This window comes from Schistocerca gregaria, chromosome 7 (assembly GCF_023897955.1).
Source record: "Schistocerca gregaria isolate iqSchGreg1 chromosome 7, iqSchGreg1.2, whole genome shotgun sequence".
Classification (NCBI taxonomy): Eukaryota; Metazoa; Arthropoda; class Insecta; order Orthoptera; family Acrididae; genus Schistocerca; species Schistocerca gregaria.
Window position 1 is genome coordinate 118,526,884 of NC_064926.1, and position 14,071 is coordinate 118,540,954.

Genomic DNA, 14,071 nt, shown 5'->3' on the forward strand with positions numbered 1-14,071 from the left:
TCCTTGATACGGCGGAGTTTGTTTGGCACGAGCAGGTTGTGCCAATCAGTGTCCCATAAATCGAAAACTTTGCGGTGTAATAGTGCCCACAAATCAGTCGCCGGAAGGCCAATCTCCAGAGATGGTGCACTGGTGGCCTCTTTCGACAGGCGGTCAACAGTTTTATTTCCGGGTATCCCAAAATGGCCCGGGGTCCAAACAAAGACCACAGATCTGCCGTAATGGGCAAGAGTATGCAGGGACTCCTGGACAGCCATCACCAGACGAGAATGAGGGAAACACTGGTCGACAGCTCGTAAACCGCTCAGGGAATCGCTACAGATAACGAAGGACTCACCTGAGCAGGAGCGGATATACTCTAGGGCACGAAAGATGGCGACCAGCTCAGCAGTGTAAACACTGCAGCTAGCCAGCAACGAACGTTGTTCAGAATGGTACCCTAGAGTTAGTGCATAACTGACATGACCAGCAACCATCGAACCGTTGGTGTAGACAACGCCAGAGCCCTGATACGTGGCCAGGATGGAATAAAAGCGGCGTCGGAAGGCCTCCGGAGGGACTGAGTCCTTCCTTAGAGCCCTGTGCCAAGTTGAGCCGAAGGCAAGAGCGAGGCAGACACCACGGGGGTGTACGCAGAGGTGCCCCGAAAGGAGGTGGAACAGGGAAACACCCAAGCCCGTAGAGAAGCTGTTTGACGCGTACGGTGATTGGACAACCCGACCGGGGCCGACGTTCTGGCAGATGGGAGACTGACTGCGCGAACAGGACACGGTAATCTGGATGCCCGGGCAAGCTAAAAACATGGGCAGCAAAAGCAGCCAGTAATTGTTGGCGCCATAACCGCAGTGGAGGGACACTTGCCTCCACAAGTATGCTGTCCACAGGGCTGGTCCGGAAGGCACCAGTGGCAAGGCGTATCCCGCTGTGGAGGATTGGGTCCAGCAGCTGCAACACAGATGGGGATGCTGAGCCATAAGCCAGACTCCCATAGTCCAGACGGGACTGGATTAACACCTGGTAAAGCCGTAGAAGAGTAGATTGGTCGGCGATCCACCTGGTGTGGCTCAGGCATCGCAGAGCATTTAGATGCCGCCAACACGTCTGTTTAAGCTGCCGAATATGAGGCAGCCAAGTCAACCGGGCATCAGAAACCACCCCCAAAAACCTATGACTCCACCACTGTAAGAAGCTCGCCGTCGAGATAAAGCCGCGGCTCCGGGTGAACAGTGCGTCGCCGTCAGAAATGCATAACGCAGGTCTTGGCTGCCGAAAACTGAAAACCATGTGCTACAACCCAAGACTGCGCCTTGCGGATTGCGCCCTGTAGCTGACGTTCAGCAGCTGAATGCCAATAGATCTGTAGTAAAGGCAGAAATCGTCAGCATACAGGGAAGTGGAGACAGAATTTCCCACGGCCGCAGCGAGCCCGTTAATGCCTATTAAAAACAGACAGACACTTAGAACAGAACCCTGTAGCACAATGTTCTCCTGGACTTGGGAGGAACTATATGAGGCCGCGACGTGCACGCGGAAGGTACAATACGGCAGAAAATTGCGGATATAGATCGGCAGAGGGCCACAAAGACCCCATCCATGAAGTGTAGAAAGGATGTGATGATGCCATGTCGTATCATACGCCTTCCGCAAGTCGAAAAAGACAGCGACCAGTTGCTGACGGTGGACAAAGGCAGTACGGATGGCCGACTCCAGGCTCACCAGATTGTCGGCGGCAGAGCGGTCTTTACGGAACCCACCCTGAGACGGAGCCAGAAGGCCCCGAGACTCCAGTACCAAATTCAAGTGTCGGCTCACCATCCGTTCAAGCAACTTGCAAAGAATGTTGGTGAGGTTAATGGGACGGTAGCTGTCCACCTCCAAAGGGTTCTTCCCTGGTTTCACAATGGGGACAACAAGACTTTCCCACCATTGCGACAGAAACTCACTCTCGACCCAAATGCGGTTGTAAAGGTCGAGGAGGCATCACTGGCAGTCCACTGTAAGGTGTTTCAGCATCTGAGAGTGGATGCTATGTGGCCCAGGAGCGGTATCAGGACAAGCGGCAAGGGCACTGCGAAATTCCCACTCACTGAATGGAACATTGTACAATTCAGGATGGTGGGTGCAAAAAGAAAGACTCCGATTCTATCTGCTCTTTAATAGAGCGGAAGCCTAAGGGGTAGTTGGCAGAAGTGGAATTCAGAGCAAAGTGCTCTGCCAAGCGGTTTGCAATGATGTCGGAGTCAGTACAAACTGCTCCATTCAGTGACAGCACAGGGACGCTGATAGGGGTCTTATAGCCATAGAGGCGGCGAATCTTGGCCCAGACCTGCGATGGAGTGACATGGAGGCCAATGGTGAACACATACCACTCCCAGCACTACTGCTTGCATTGGCAGATAAGGCAGTGGGCTCGTACACGTAGCCGTTTGAAGGCGATAAGGTGTTCGATTGAGGGATGTCGCTTGTGACGCTGGAGTGTCCACCGGTGAGCTTTAATCACTTCAGCGATCTCAGGCAACCACCAAGGCACAGTCTGCCGCCGAGGGGACCCAGAAGAACGGGGAATGGCAGATTCGGCGGCAGTAACGATGCCAGTGGTGACCGATTGAACCACTGCATCAATGTCATCGTTAGAGAGAGGCTCAATAACGGCAGTGGAGGAGAACAAGTCCCAGTCAGCCTTATTCCGAGCCCATCTGCTAGGGCGCCCAGAAGACTGACACTGTGGCAGTGACAGAAAGATCGGAAAGTGGTCACTACCACACAGGTTGCCACACTGAAGTGTGTGAAGGCATCGTCATTTAATATCGAGAGATCGAGATGCGCCAATAAATGCTCAACGATGGCGCCTCGACCTGTTGCCACTGACCCACCCCACAGATGGTTATGGGCGTTAACGTTGCCCAGTAACAAGAAAGGTGGAGGCAATTGGGCTATCAGAGCAGCCAGGACATGCTGCGTGACATCACCATCCGGTGGAAGGTAAAGACTGCAGACGGTAACAGCCTGTGGGCGTCCACACCCAAACAGCGACAGCCTCTAAAGATGTGTGGAGAGGGGCAGACTTGCTGTGAAGAGAGTTCAGGACATATATGCAGACGCCACCAGACACCCTTTCATAAGCTGCCCAGTTCTTAAAATAACCCCGATAGCCACAGAGGGCGGGGGTTTGCATTGCCGGAAACCAAGTTTCCTGCAGAGCAATGCAGAGGAAAGGGTGAAGGCGGAGCTCAGCTAGATGTTGGAAGAAACCGCTGCAGTTCCACTGGAGGATGGTGTTGTCCATGGCTGAGAAAGGCGTGACGGGACTGGGAAGGCAGATTACGCCGCTGGGTCACCTGCTGCCTCCGATTGAGCACCTAGGATAGTGCTTTCCATGCCGGATCGAGATCGAGGTCCTCAGAGGACGCCAGAATCTCCACCTCGTCCTCAGACGCAGAGCTTGTAGGAAGAGGTGGGACAGGTGCCACCGCAATGTCGTTAGCCTTGGGGAATTTCTTCTTCTGTTTCTCTTGCTGTGCCTTCGGTGGTTCAGGCTTCACTGGGTCAGTCTCAGGGACGAACGACAACCGTGAGGCCCGATGACCAGGGACTGGTGGTTGTTTTAGCCACTTGTGGGTGTCCACTTTTCCACTGGTCGGAACTTGCAAAGGGAGGTCCCCAAGGGACCTCTTCCTGGCAAGAGTAGCCGAAGAAGTCTTACATTTCTCCGGCTGGGAAGGGGGAGCAGATGTCGCCGATGGTTGGGAGGGTGTTGCTCCTGAAGAAGATGGAGCAGGAGCAACAGGGTGTGAAGTGCCCCCCACAACCAAGGGGGCTGTTGGATTCTGACCAATCAGAGAACCAACTGTACGGGACAAAACAGGAGATGGAAGAACCGTCATTGCAGCAGCGGCGTACGTTGACGTCATTGGCACAAGATGGAGCCTCTCATATTTCCACATAGCCTCCGAGTAGGTCAGGCGGTCCAGGGTTTTATATTCCATTATCTTCCGTTCTTTCTGGAAGATCCTACAGTCCGGCGAGCAGGGGGAATGGTGTTCTCCGCAGTTAACACAGATGGGAGGCGGAGCAAATGGAGTATTGGGATGCAAAGCACGTCCACAATCTCGACATGTGATGCCAGAAGTACAGCGGGATGACATGTGCCCAAACTTCCAGCATTTAAAACACCGCATCGGAGGAGGGATATATGGCTTCACATCACAACGGTAAACCATCACCTTGACCTTTTCGGGTAAAACATCACCTTCGAAGGCCAAGATGAAGGAACCGGTGGCTACCTGATTATCCCTCGGACCCCGATGGACGTGCCGGACAAAATGAACACCCTGTTGTTCTAGATTGGCGCATAGTTCATCGTCGGACTGCAGTAGAAGGTCCCTGTGGAATATAATACCCTGAACCATGTTTAGACTTGTCACAAGTGAGCAACTTCCGTGACTAGGCAGAGAATGCTGTTTTGATGAGAACCGACCCAGAGCGCATTTTGGACAAGCCCTCCACCTCCCCGAACTTGTCCTATAAATGCTCCACAAAAAACTGAGGCTTGGTCGACATAAATGATTCCCCATAAACTCGCGTACAGACGAGGTACCGGGGTGAATAATCTCCATTGCCTTCTTTAGCCATACGTTCCTCCCATGGAGTGGCCAAGGAGGGAAACGATCTCTGATCAAATTTCTTCCCGTTGAGGTTAGACCTCGATTGCTTAGAGACTGCTGGTGGAGGCCCACTAATGAGAGATGATGTACCATGCTTCATTGCGGGTCATCCGCCCTGATGTCACCCACTCCGACCAGGGGCTCTCCCCACGGGCGCCACCCAGCCGCAGCAAAGGCCACCTGGCAGGATGGCCTTTGCTGGGAGTCCTGATGCCCCAGAGGGATAGGCATCTACTCCTCGGCATACGTGGGGAGGTAGCAGCTCAGGCATCAGCAGTGTGATCCCTGTGTAGTCAGGGGGCTACCACCAAGAGGGTACATGACAACCCCACCACAACGGACTGGCTACCGTGCTGGATGTCGGGTGTCAGAATATCCATGTACATCACGAGGGAAAAGATGGAAGTGCACTATGGAGGAAATGTACGCTACCCGGAACACACTGCAGCAGATGTGGCCGGAAGCTCGATGGAAGTCCACCTCCATGACAATATTGGGTGGGCCAGAGCTTAGGGCAAGATGGATATATAATACACCACGTAAGGCGTCCTTCCCCAAATGGTACGCACTAACAGAAAATTTTGAAAGGTAGTGGTCAAACCCCTTAGGTGACCATCACATTAAGGCCAAAACGTTTGAGACTCCTTTTAGTCGCCTCTTACGACAGGCAGGAATACTGCGGGCCTATTCTTACCCCCGAACTCGCAGGGGGGAGGTCTACAAGGACGTTGCTTCAATGTGATCAACAAAAAGTTTGGTGGTAGCGAGGCAGTGACTGAAGAGGCTGTGACAGATATGAGTAGTGTCTCAAATGTAGGATGGAAGGTTATGGACAATAGTTTGGTCGTGTTGGTTAACAAAGGCAGAGATTCATGCTGTGGGAACATTGTACCTTGCATCAATGAGATGACCATTAGGGATACCTGTAGATTGGGCTTGTGGTGTTACAGGGATAGGTATAAGGTAGGATTGCAGGGGGTTGTTGGTGTGAGGAGTGAGATGGATTCAGGTGTCAAGTTTTGGAAGGGACCTAAGCCTTGCGGAGTTGCTGGAGATTAGGTCTGACTTCTGGGATCCGTTCATTGTCATAATGTTTATACGGAGTGGTGTCAGAAAGCTGGCAGAGAATGTCAGCTACATAGTAACTACGATTCCTGACCACTATGGTGGCGTCATTGTTTGCACCGTGTACCCCACTGACAATAGGCAACCAAAACTCCATATAGCACTTTTTAAAACAACATTCCAACCTACTTTGAATAGTGATTCTTCTCCCGTCACCCAGTAATTCCCTGGTAATCTTTCATGAATTCTTCACTTAACCATGTTTCACCTTCCATTCCTAAATTCCTCTCTAGTGAGTCCAACACCACTCCTATGAAACACAAAGCTACATGTAATTAGAAAACAAATCCAGAACTTATTGTCCTTATTGCAGACAAAGGTTCCACCACTGTGGTCATGAATTGTAATGACTATGTAGCTGAGGATCTCTTCCTACTTTCTGACTTCTCTGAATACAAATCTTATGACCATGATTCCATCCCAGAAGTGCAATATCACCTTTGCCTGAGCTTCTCTAGCCCTTAGGTCCACCTCAAAACTCAAAATTATACCCACATCACCAAAAGTAGTGTTCTGCAGCTCACCCAACGTGCAGAAATCCTCATCCATCTCTATCCCATTCCTGCTCCCAATCCTACAGCCATCGGTCACTCCCTTGAGGTTGGCCTGGGTGCAAGTCCTGACCCATAAATCCACCCACCACCACCATCTACAACAGTTTAGTCACCATCATTATTTATCCAATAAAAAGTAGGGCCATGTGTGAAAGCAGCCATGTTATATATCAGCTACACTGCAATTACAGCATTCTATTTGGGCAAGTCTACCATCTACTAACATGAATGGCTACGGCCAAACTGTGGCAAATTGCAAACGTGAGCATATAGTTGCCTAACATGCTGCATGCCACAAAACTAATGACCTTAAAAGCTGCTTCATCACACAGACCATTTGGATACTACCTTCCAGCACAAGTTTCTCTATCTACACGAGTGGGAATTCTCTCTGCAGCATATCCTGTTTCCCTTTGCCTCACTTTGTCTTTTAACTTTGCTCTTCTGCCCACACCACTCCTTCCCTGTCCAGACTGTATACTGTCTTCTCCCACCACTCTCTCTTAACCCCATATGAGCATTCATTCTCTCTCCCCCATCCCCCTTTTTTCCTTCCCTCCCTGTCTTCCTCTCTTTTCCTATCCTCCCACTCTCTACCTCTTGTAAGCTCTATCCTCTCGTCTTGTATAGCTGCTGAGTCATCTGTCAGAATATCTGTCTCACTCAATCCTGCTACCCCTCCTTGTCTTGTGTATCCTTCCCTATAGCCTCCCCTTCCCCACAAGGTCAGGAAACTACTTTCAATAACCAGACTCATTACAACTGTAGGGAAAAGAGCAAGAGCTCGAAGACTAGAGTGAATATTTCTCTGTTACGTGTTTTTATGCTCCACACATCAGTCCACTAAAGTGTATGGTTGTCTTTCTGTTATTTCACATATTGTTCCATCCAGGAATTTCCAATTGTTATATTGTAAGATAAAACAGAAGACAGAACCACTGAAACAGAACTTACCAAAATATACATCACATTGCCTTAAAGTGTAGCATTCAGCCATCAGTGTGAAATGCATACCCCACATTGGTGGCGAGAGAGAGAACATCTCTTTGGAGTGGTTAAAAACAATAATATCAAGGCTGGGTTGTTGGTTTCACAAATTGCAGTCCACTGTTCCTCCAACAATTGTTATTCCTACTGATGCAGAGCCTGCAATCACCTTTCCCTAGACATTCACCTCATCCATGGACGACTATATTTTTGATGCAGAACCTGTTTCAGATTCATATGATGAGTTTGTGGATACTGTGAAATACTGTTCATACATTACAATTCCCTGATGTTGTAGAACACAGTATATAGAAGCCTATCATCAGACTTTGAGATGCTACTGAGGGACTATCTCAATCGTCATAATGAAAACCCTTTCAGTGATGTAACACTGCAAGCTGTACATAAATAGCCAACAGCATTATCTGAAGACAAACAAGATGCATGGGTAATAATGAGGGGTACGGTGGATCTTAGCAAGAATAGCTAGAAATCCTAGAGACTTGTTAAGAGATTCAGTAGCAATTTAACAACTTTTATAGAGCCTGCAAATGTTCAAATGTTCCTGCCAATCAGTAAGCCCACTAGCTCCTAATGAATGCCAACCAGAAAATTGTGTAAGAGTTTCATGTAGTAAAATAAAATCACATTTAAGATCATGAAACTAATAAACTAATGCAGCCCTTTAGTGGCTGTTTACACTTCTAAGAAAGGTGCAGCAGAAGATGTATATGACATTAGAACTGAAAAGATAAAATGTTTCAAGAACATGAGAGAATAGATCCTTGAACTCTGCAACAGCCTCAGAACATGTCATATTCCCACAATCTGATGTAAATTACATGTGATATCCATTCTGAAGCCTCGTATGCCACCAACAGATATTAAAAACTATAGACCATTGTCTCATGTACATAAATTCTTTTAGAGAATGTTGATGAATCTCTTACAGCACATGATGAAAGCAGCATTAATTTATGAACAATCTAATTTCACACCTGGAAAGATTTTTATACCTCAGATTCTTAATCTAAGGCAATACATAGAGGGGGAGAGGGGTTGAAACAAACAATATTACAAGCACAGCCTTCATCTGACGACATTGCTATCCTCAGTGAATGTAAAGAAGATTTACAGACTCTGCTGGATGCAATGTACACTCTTGGATTGAGAGTGAATTGGAAAAAAAAAAAAAAAAAAAAAAAAAAAAAAAAAAAAAAAAAAAAAAAACCAAAGGTAATGATAAATATTAGAACAGAGAATAACATGAAACTTAAAATCAATTTGATGATCACAAAGTAGACTAAGTTAAGGAATTCTGCTACCATGGAAGCAAAATAACATGATGGAAGAAGCAAGGAGAACATAAAAAGCAGGCTAGTCAGGCAAAAAGAGCACTTCCAGCCAAGAAAAATTCACTATTTTCAAACATAGGCCTTAATTTGAGATAGAAATTTCTGAGCATGTGCATTTGGAGCATAGTACTGTATAGCAGTGAATCATGGACTGCGAGAATACTGGAACAGAAGAGAGATGTGGTGCTATAGAAGAACGTTGAAAATTGGGTGGACTGATAAGGTAAGGAATGAGGTGGTTCTCTGCAGCATTTGTGAAGAAAGGAACACATGGGAAACATTTACAAGAAGAAGATATAGGATGATAGGACACCTGTTAAGACAGCAGGGAATGAATTCTATGGTACTAGAGGGAGTTTTAGAGGGTAAAAACTGTAAAGAAAGACAGATATTTAAATAAATACAATGAATAATTGAGGACATACATTACAAGTGCTACTCTGAGATGAAGAGGTTGGCAAAGGGAAGGAATTCAGGGCATGTCACATCAAACCAATCAGAAGACTGATTTGGGGGGAGAGGAAGAAAAGCAAAAAAGCTAGCTTTCATCAACCAGACAACTGCTTATGTCAGTCACCATATATAATGATAAAATATCTGGCTTAAGGATTATGTTATCACCAAATTCATTCCATAATTACTTGGAAACAGAATGTTCTACGTAAATTTTTAGGTACAAATGCAGCTGCTCTTTTTAACAATTTCCACAGCACACCAGGAGTTCTCTTTATGTAGATGTTCTGGTCCTAGCACCTCTGGTCAAGTCCTTTGAAGAGGTGCAAGTTCACTTAGTATACCCCCTGAGGATGATCAGTATTTATTACAATAACAATTAAGTTTACCGAAATCCAGATAAAATACAACTCTTTGCTTTCCTTCTTAAACACAGGCAGGCACAAATCCAGTCTCTCATCACAAGGAGTACAATTGGATGCTACATCACATCTAAAATATTATGGTGTCACATTCGATCCACCCTCAAATTATAAGTTGCTTTGCCATAACACGAGGCTGAATGTAAAAGCAGGAATTTATTTATTTATTTATTCCATGTGATCTGATGGTACACAGTGTGTTGCAGATGTCAGAAATATCATTTAACATTGTTAACAAATATTAACGTAGGCCTATAGTATCCTAATGTATTATATTGCTCAAAGTTTTCAATTTAACACAAACAGAAAGATTACTGAAGTATTCATTTACAGAGTAAAAACAGTGACACAACAAATATGACTTCACGGCTTTGCTAAATTTTATGTTGTCTTCGATGCACTTAATACTAGTGGGAAGATTGTTGAACAGTTGGAGGCCCATGTGGAAAACTCCCTTTTTACACAGTTGAGTGTTTGTACGTATAACATGCAGGTTTGCGTTTTTCCTGGTATTGTGCTCATGTATTTCATTATTTTTTATGACTCTGGGGTCAGTTGGCACTATGTGGTTTCTGAAAAAGTTTAGAGTCTCAAGAATGTAGAGGCAAGGCAGTGTAAGGATTTCCAACTTTCTGAAGATGGGTTTGCAGGAGTCTCTGGGTTTGCTCCCAGTAATAATCCTCATTGCTCTTTTCTGTATTCCGAATGTGCTCGGAGCAGTTGGAGAATTTCCCCAGAATATTACACCATATTTTAGGTGGATAGTATGTAAGTGTAGTACGCACTGGTTAATGTTTTCAAGCTAGCGCATGTTTTCAGTACACTCAATGCATAACAGCCAGTACAAATCCTGGCATTTACCTTTCCTGTATGTGTATTACATTTCAGGTTATCTTGAACCCACAGACCTAGGAATTTGAAAACAATGTTGGTATCTATTGACTGGTTATTTATAGTGACAAATGGCTGAGAGGAATTTGCATTTTGTGTTGTGTGAAAGTTCATGGAAGCTGTCTATTTGGTGTTGATAGTTAATCTGTTGATTTTTGCCCAGTTGCTGAGTTGTTCAGTAGCCAAGTTCACAGCTTTTTGCACAGCCTCTGTATTCTCCCCTTTGAGGAGTACAGTCGTGTCATCAGCAAATATTATTATTTGTGTGCATCAACATTCAAGCTTAAGTCATTAATATACAGGAGGAAAAGTAGAGGTCCCAATACTGAGCCCTGTGGAACACCTTGCTTTACAGTTTTATTACTTGATAGTATTTCGGTTACTGAGTTGCTTTGTCTATTAATATATTTCATGCTGACTCTCTGCATCCGATTGGTTAGGAATGTAGCAATCCAGTTGTTTGCAATTCCTCTGATACCATAGTGTTCTAATTTTTCCAGTAACATTTTGTGGTCAACAATGTCAAAAGCCTTTGACAGATCCAGAAATATGCCTGTTATGGGTTGTTTTCTATCTAACAGTTCTAAAAGCGTATTTATGCAATCATATACTGCAGTTTCAGTAGATTTGTAGCTTCTGAACCCATGTTGAGCTAAACTTAGTAAATCTTTTTTTTTCAATGAAGTCCATCATTTGTTTGTACATTATTTTTTCAAAAACTTTAGAAAAGCAGGATGAGATTGAGATAGGCCTGTAGTTATTCATAACTTTATTATCAACTTTTTTTTTGAAGACAGGAACTACTTTAGAATTAACATCCAATGGAAAATAATTGGGAGCACATGGGGTTTTCAGCCTCAAAGTTCAAGAATGATGCATTATAAGGCAGTTACTCTGTGGAGAATATGCATGTACTCTCTACTACAGGTCTGTCCATGTCAAAGATGTCGGTGAGGCACTAAATAAACATACAGGCTTATTTCTAGATTTTTGAGGCCTACACTACATGCTAAGGTACATCCTCTAGCAGGTATTACTCCCTCAGACATTGGACAGGTGGTTGCTCCCAGTATGGAAAGAACAAACCTGGCCACCAGGTCTAGCCACCATTAAGAGACCAAGGTCTAGGAAAAGCTTCATGAAAACAAGCAACACCTTGCAAATTACTACACCCAAAGCAAGAATACAAACGTGAAAAGCACAAGCTGTAAACAATCTCCACGACCTGAACTGCCTTAAAATCTCCCTTGTAGCCACCAAGAGAAGTGGACTACATGGCGTAATCTCGACTGCCTGAGCTGTGGACTAGGAAGATTGAGATGTAATTTCCAAAACTGGGGATTTCCGGTCTGTACCAACTGCAACTGCACAGAAGTGCAAATTGTTGACCACTTGCTATTGTGTCAGCTTTGTCCTGCAACCTACACTGAGCAAGATCTATTTCAGGTATCTCTAAATCACCTTGAGGTTACTCACTTTGGTTATCCACACTACAATCCTCCATGCACTTACACCTGGGCAAGTTAATTGTGTTGTATAGGTTGTAATTTCTCTTTTCTTTATTTGTATTCAACCTTGTTACAAAAGACACTTTCAAGGGAAAAACCCCAAAGAACAGAAGGAAACAAGTCTGAGTCCTCAAAATCTGTGAAACTTAATACTCACCATTTAATGCAGCAATATACTGACGAAGAAATTCTTCACATTCATTCTTCGTCTTTTTAATTAGTGCTGTCTGTAATTCTTCCAGGGACATTGTTTTCTTGTCTGGTGCAAAATCTTTCACAACTAGGTGATGTGTACAAGCTTTTCTAAGTGAAAGAAGAGGTGATAATAACTGAAAGAAAAGAAATGTAAGTAGACATTTTACCTGGAGAGACAAAGAAATTATTAAAAATATAACTAAGCATATCTACAAATGCCTCAGTAGGGATATCGTGAATCTTTGCGTTAATGATGTGTTGTGCACAATACAGTCAGTGCACTTCAAAATAATCAGGGGCAACATCGAAAGGAAAGTTCGCCATGAGTTAATAGCAGATGATATGAAAGTCATAGCATATGTAGGCAATGTGATGATGTAGGAGGACAGTGTTCAGAAACTGGAAGAACAGCTTCATGCTTGACAGAGTATAACTGAAGAAGGCGGCATAGAAATAAGCCAAACAAAAAGTGAGGTACTGAAAATCGCTTGGGAAAATAAAAAAAAAACCTAAGGATATAAGTTGTAATGGGGAAAAAAAAAGTATTAAAGAAGTAGATGCTTTCAAATATCTATGAAGTAAGCTAACCACAAAAGGGTATATATCAAGGAAAACATTACAGAGAGGAAAGAACTGCTCAATATTTTATTACTGTGTACCAGACATAATTAGGAATTGGAAAATTCCTCCTATAGCATAGATCATGATTTACAAATGGTATCATCTATCAATTTTGAACTATGGAGCACAATGTTAGACAAAGAAAGATTTGACTAGAATACAAGTATTGTGAAATGTCCATGTGATTTTTAAAAACCCTATGGAGAGAAATATGATGAAATGGTTTGGCCATATTAAGAAAATGGGAATAGGAAGAATACTAAGAAGAGCTCTGGAATGGACAGACACTAGAAGAAGACTAACTGAAAGACTACAAACAAGATGTAGAGACCAGGTGAAGAACAATGTGAATCAAAGAGGACTGCAGTGGGAAGAACTGCTGAATGATAGTCTCTGGGAGAAAATAGCTGATTGGAAGAAGCTTTGTGAATGATCTGTACAAGGAGAGGTTGAAAAAATATGTTAAATTTATTGGCATCATATTTATTTACGCAATTGGGAAAAAATTAAATAAGCCCAATTAAAACCAACCAATCAATAAAAGAAAAATTAACACTGTAGCCTTGCACTGCCGAAAGTTTTTTTCATCCAGTAACTAAAGTCTTCTTCTGAGATACTATGATGCTGATCTGTTGCTTTTTCTGCATTTCTGAGATATGTAATTCTAGGTATACATAACAGGCTTTTTGCCATGTTGGCACTAATTGAGTTCACTATTATCATTCTAGATTAAAAAAAGAACTTAGGGTTGTGAACACAGGCTTACACAGATCTATGTCCACAAGAGCTGTCAGCCTTGTTTGAAAGTGTAACCCACTTCATTTCAGTGTTTCATTCACCTTTTCAAGGGTTTCAGAAGTTTTCCAGTTTCATCATCAAAAATTTCTTTTCACACAATAATGACGCCACTTGCAAATTCTTTTAACTAGGGATAAAAGTAATAGTTTTATATGCCACTATCATATTTCCAGATACTTTTGCAGGACATATTGTGCCAAAACTGACGCATTTTACAGAGATCTTTGATAGGGTTACACTGCATTTTTTCACGGCACACATACAGAATACCACAGGTATGGCATTTTTAACTACTCCTTAATTATTTACTTTTATGACTCTCTCACAATGCCATGCCTGGTTTGGAGTGGTCCATGGTCATCTTCAGACTGGAGGCACACTCTGCACCTTTGTTTAGCAGATAACAGAACCATAACTGCTCATAGCACGTGACTAGTCTGAAGATGAGTATGGGCTGCTTGAAACTGGTCACAGGATTGTGAAATGCCCATGAGATTG

At 44.0% G+C, this 14,071-nt stretch overlaps 1 protein-coding gene across 3 annotated transcripts in view; it reads right to left on the minus strand.

Annotated features, from left to right (window-relative positions):
- The window catches only part of LOC126282138 (E3 ubiquitin-protein ligase SHPRH), a 260,470-nt gene that overhangs the window by 108,876 nt on the left and 137,523 nt on the right, over positions 1-14,071 (minus strand). For all 3 annotated transcript variants that reach the window (XM_049981638.1, XM_049981639.1, XM_049981640.1), the window contains one exon: positions 12,117-12,288. In XM_049981638.1, the coding sequence (XP_049837595.1) occupies positions 12,117-12,288 (172 nt within the window). The remainder of the gene's footprint in view (positions 1-12,116; positions 12,289-14,071) is intronic.